Source organism: Austrofundulus limnaeus, unplaced genomic scaffold (assembly GCF_001266775.1).
Source record: "Austrofundulus limnaeus strain Quisiro unplaced genomic scaffold, Austrofundulus_limnaeus-1.0 Scaffold38, whole genome shotgun sequence".
NCBI lineage: Eukaryota > Metazoa > Chordata > Actinopteri > Cyprinodontiformes > Rivulidae > Austrofundulus > Austrofundulus limnaeus.
The window spans coordinates 358,735-362,799 of NW_013952440.1; the positions used below are offsets into that span (position 1 = coordinate 358,735).

At 34.9% G+C, this 4,065-nt stretch overlaps 1 protein-coding gene across 3 annotated transcripts in view; it reads right to left on the reverse strand.

Moving 5' to 3' along the window:
* Positions 1-76: 76 nt before the first annotated feature.
* Positions 77-4,065, reverse strand: part of pecam1a (platelet and endothelial cell adhesion molecule 1a) — a 12,090-nt gene continuing 8,101 nt past the window's right edge. The window contains exons 9-16 of one of the 3 annotated variants that reach the window (XR_001310107.1): positions 3,770-3,911; positions 3,613-3,680; positions 3,465-3,518; positions 2,736-2,825; positions 2,590-2,646; positions 1,926-1,948; positions 424-643; positions 77-321 (exon numbers count right to left, since the gene is read on the reverse strand). Coding sequence is in view for 2 of the 3 variants with exons in the window: in XM_014006899.1 (XP_013862353.1) it covers positions 485-643; positions 1,926-1,948; positions 2,590-2,646; positions 2,736-2,825; positions 3,465-3,518; positions 3,613-3,680; positions 3,770-3,911 (593 nt within the window). In the remaining variant the exon portion in view is untranslated. Of the gene's footprint in view, positions 322-344; positions 644-1,925; positions 1,949-2,589; positions 2,647-2,735; positions 2,826-3,464; positions 3,519-3,612; positions 3,681-3,769; positions 3,912-4,065 lie in introns of those variants that run through there. The other 2 variants (XM_014006899.1, XM_014006900.1) reach the window with 2 other exon arrangements.

Consider the following 4,065-nt stretch of genomic DNA (forward strand, 5'->3'; position numbering starts at 1 on the left):
ATAATAATAATAATAATAATAATAAATAAAATACAGAAACAAATCCAAAATGCAGTTTCAAAACAAATTAATTCAAATTCAAAACTTCAAATTCATTTTCAATTTAGTGAAATACGTTTTCAAACCAATGCATTCATTTTCAAATTATGCACACACAGATTCAATCAGAACAACCCAAATTCAATTTCTGGCATAAGTTTCTTCCCATACGTTGGTTCCTGCTCAGATTTCCTGTTTGGTCATCATTGTAATCAGACTGAATCTTTTTTTTCTTCTTTTTGTTGTTCATAAAAAGTATATTCTCTTTTTCTGTCTTGGAAGCTGAAACATGAACCGAAAAAATATGAAGGTCAGCAAAAATGTTTATAATTAAAAACAAAATTACAATTTTAAAAAGCAATAAATCATTGTTAGGTAAAATACTTGATGTTGGAGCTTTCAGTACAACATACTGTACTGAATAAGAAAACAAAAAGTTGGTAATTTAACAGTCTGATGCTGGGTCACAGTTGCCTCCATCCTGGGTAGCGGTGTCATTGCCAGTGCTGCTGTCAGCCTCAGTTACATTGTTCTGGCTGTGGTCAGCATGGTCACAGCTCTCACTGTGTTGATCACGATTCAGCTGCGCATATTCCACTGACACCTGTTGAAACATACCAGAAAGACTCAAATGAACATAAAAACAAACAAAATGCTCCTAGTGGTGGCTGAAGGAACAAAATGCTCCTAGTGGTGGCTCAAGCATTGACTGAAGGCAGCAGTCTTATCTAACAGCATGGACCAGCTTTGAATAATGAAAACTTTGTGAATATTAGCAAAAATATGTCAGCATCATCAATCTCTGAATCAGAAATGTAATAATGAACATCYAAGGAAACTGCATTTTTTTGTGGTTTTTAAAAATGAAGTCTCTGACTGCAATGGAAGAAACAGGAATGGAAGAAAGAACACATCTTTAAGCGTTAAGCTTGGCAGATTGATCATGCTTTGGTTTTATGTTTTAGCCAGGGGCAAATGCTATATTTCACTGAAAGAGTCAGGATAGTAGACAAGTAAATACCATCAAGATGAAAGCAAACATGACTTTGTTTTTAAAGGAGTTTGAAAATAATTAAGAAGGCTTCTTCACCTGAAACTTTACATATGTTAAGCTAAAAATAACTAGATGAAAACTCAAGGCCCGAGGGCCAAATGCATTCCACCACAGCTTTTTATGTGGCCCATGAGATCTTCAAAGATATATTAATGTCTTATAATAAACACATGCCGTTATAAAGCCAGCTTTGATCTTAAACTACATCTCACAACAATTATTTTACCTGTGAAACAATGGCATCTCACCACTATATCAAAAGGAGCCTGCAACTGGCAGCCAGAGAAATTCACATTTTTTTATTTAGTTGTACTGGGAAGTGGGAATTTCCCACTTACAGTTGTAAATGTAAACTAGACCAGCCCTCCAGTTGGAATTCCATGTTGGAAAGTGGAAGAAATCAAGCTACTCACCACAACTCAACGGTGAGTAAATCTCTTTTACTTTTACTTTAAATAGTATTTCTGTATTTTTTATTTCACATTTAGTCGGTTGTACACCGAGGACACTGAAGAGGAAGTCTGTTTCTATGCATGAAATAACATAAAGTTTGTTAGCTGTAGCAATGAGATGAGGAATGTGATGTTTTGTGTTTAGTYGAAGTTGAACATGAAACCTCAGCATCAAGTGGCCATTTGAGGGCAGCCATGATGCTCATGTGAACCTCAATGAAAATGAGATTGGCAACCCTTAGATTGTTCAATATCGAATCAAAAAGGTGTTCCAAAATAAATTATTCGTCTGTAAGATGTATCGCGTGTTAGAGAAAAATTGTAACAGACGCATGGGTTGTTAGTTTGTGCATTAATGGTGTAAGTGTAATCTTACTCACACCATCAGATGTCTCTGAAACACCTGCAATAAAGAAAACCAGGAAACCAGTTCAGGAAACAAAGTTGACGTAAGAAATCACTCAAACAATCATTTGTGTTGGATTTACTTAAACAAAATGTCAACAAGTTCTACTCAACTGAAGTGAGTAAATATAACATATTTTATGTTTATTTATAGGTGAATGTGATGTAAAAGTGTTATATTTACTCAATTCAGTTGAGTAGAACCTGTTAACATAATTTATTTAAGTAAACCCAACGCAAATCTTTGTTTAGCTTTCTATCACTATCATGTTTTAAAGTGCTAAATAATAATAAAAAAACGAATGTTAATCTTTATTTGTGCAGTATGATTGTGTTAAATCAACATATCCAACAAAATATCATGACAAAACAATGAGCAACAGTCGTCCCATGAGAATGAAACAATCAGTGTTTGATTCAGGCTGAGTGGACTCGCAGACTGTTTGACTCTTTTGTTACAACAGGAAGTGCTCTTTGACGAAAGCAGGAAGTGGACACCTGGCAGCTCGGCCTTCTCTTTCAATGGGACATTCTTTCACTAACAATGAAATGYTTGCAGTTGGAGTTAATCCTGTTTCCTGTACGTTTTTTAATGAACTGATTTTTTTAAAATATTGAAGACTACGATGAYAGTCCTACCTTGAATGGAGAGGCGTACTTCGTTGTTCACGGTGTCTGGTCCCTGCTTCACTGGAGCTGGGATGAATTAAGAGAGTCAGACCATTTTTAGGGTCAAACAATGAAACCTCTTTTCCAGAAATATAAAAACCTAGGAGCAGTCTCACCCCCGTTTGGATCTGGATCTGTGGTTTGCACCTCAGTGTTTTGAGGTTCCTGTTTCTCTTGGTTGACCGTGCTGACCTGATCATCGGATTCTGCAGCACAATGTTTTTATGATGAACATTTTTTGAGCTTTTAAACACGACTATACCAGTTTTGTAAAGAAAAAAAAAAGAATTATTCAAATAGTGAACTTTTTAAACAAAAATGATGAAGAAGCTAACAAAATTGTTAGTGTGAGCAAAAAATAGTAATAATAGGAACTAGCTAAAAAGAAAAATAACTCAACTAATAAACAGAAGTTTATTTTTTGTTGACATTAAATAGTAGACAATTTAATGTTTACTAAGATAAACATAGTCCTTATGGGTTAAACATCTATTTTGGAGAAAGTTCCAATAATATCTATTAATTAAATATTATTTGCTTTAAAAATACAGATTTAGATTTTTTTGTAAAGGTTATGAACAATTAATATCTTACCTGCTGTAGATCTTTGAATCACCTCAGTTTGATAAAATTTTTGACTTTGGCCTTGACCTCACTTGAACCCCCATTWAGCTCAACAATTTGATCAAATAAAACTCTGCTTCTCCAAACTGAGGTCATTCAAGAAGTATCCACAACAAGTGACATATTCATTTTTCGTAAGCAATTTTTTTCTCAGATGTTTCTTTTTAGCTTAAAAATTGACTAAACAATAACAACTGAAAAGATGGAGGCACTTYACCCACCAGAGCCTGATACGTGATCACTCCAAACACTTTTTCCCATCATGCTCGGGGTGGCTGCGTGAAGAAGTCAAAAAAAAAAAATCAGTCATGTTTCCTGATGAATCACGTGAATTATTCTACAGTGTGACAGTGATATATTTAGATTTACCGTTAGAAACCTGTATGACTTCTGCCTGCGTAAGGCTCAGACGCTCTGTTTTGGTGCCGGCTGACTTCCTGAGTTAAAAACCAAGACAAAAACTAATCAACACAAGAGTGACCTACCTTCAAAGCAAATAATCAAACGCACAAGCAATACTACTTACACCGATAGTTTGCTTCTCACRCTGACAGTCCTATTCTTATAGTTAAGAAAACGTTTTCTGAAGGCAATCACAAGGATGAGGATCAGTATGAGCAGAAGGCAGACAATGATGATAAGAGCTTTCTTCCATCCAGCCATGTTTACTGCAGACAACATTTAGACAGGACTTATCGATGACGTTACATGAAATACAGGAATAAAAACTGATCAAAACCTCAAACCTTAAAATGTCCACCTAATCAAGTTTTAAAAACTTATATTCAGCCAAAAGGTCTTTTTGATCTTGTTTTGAGACTG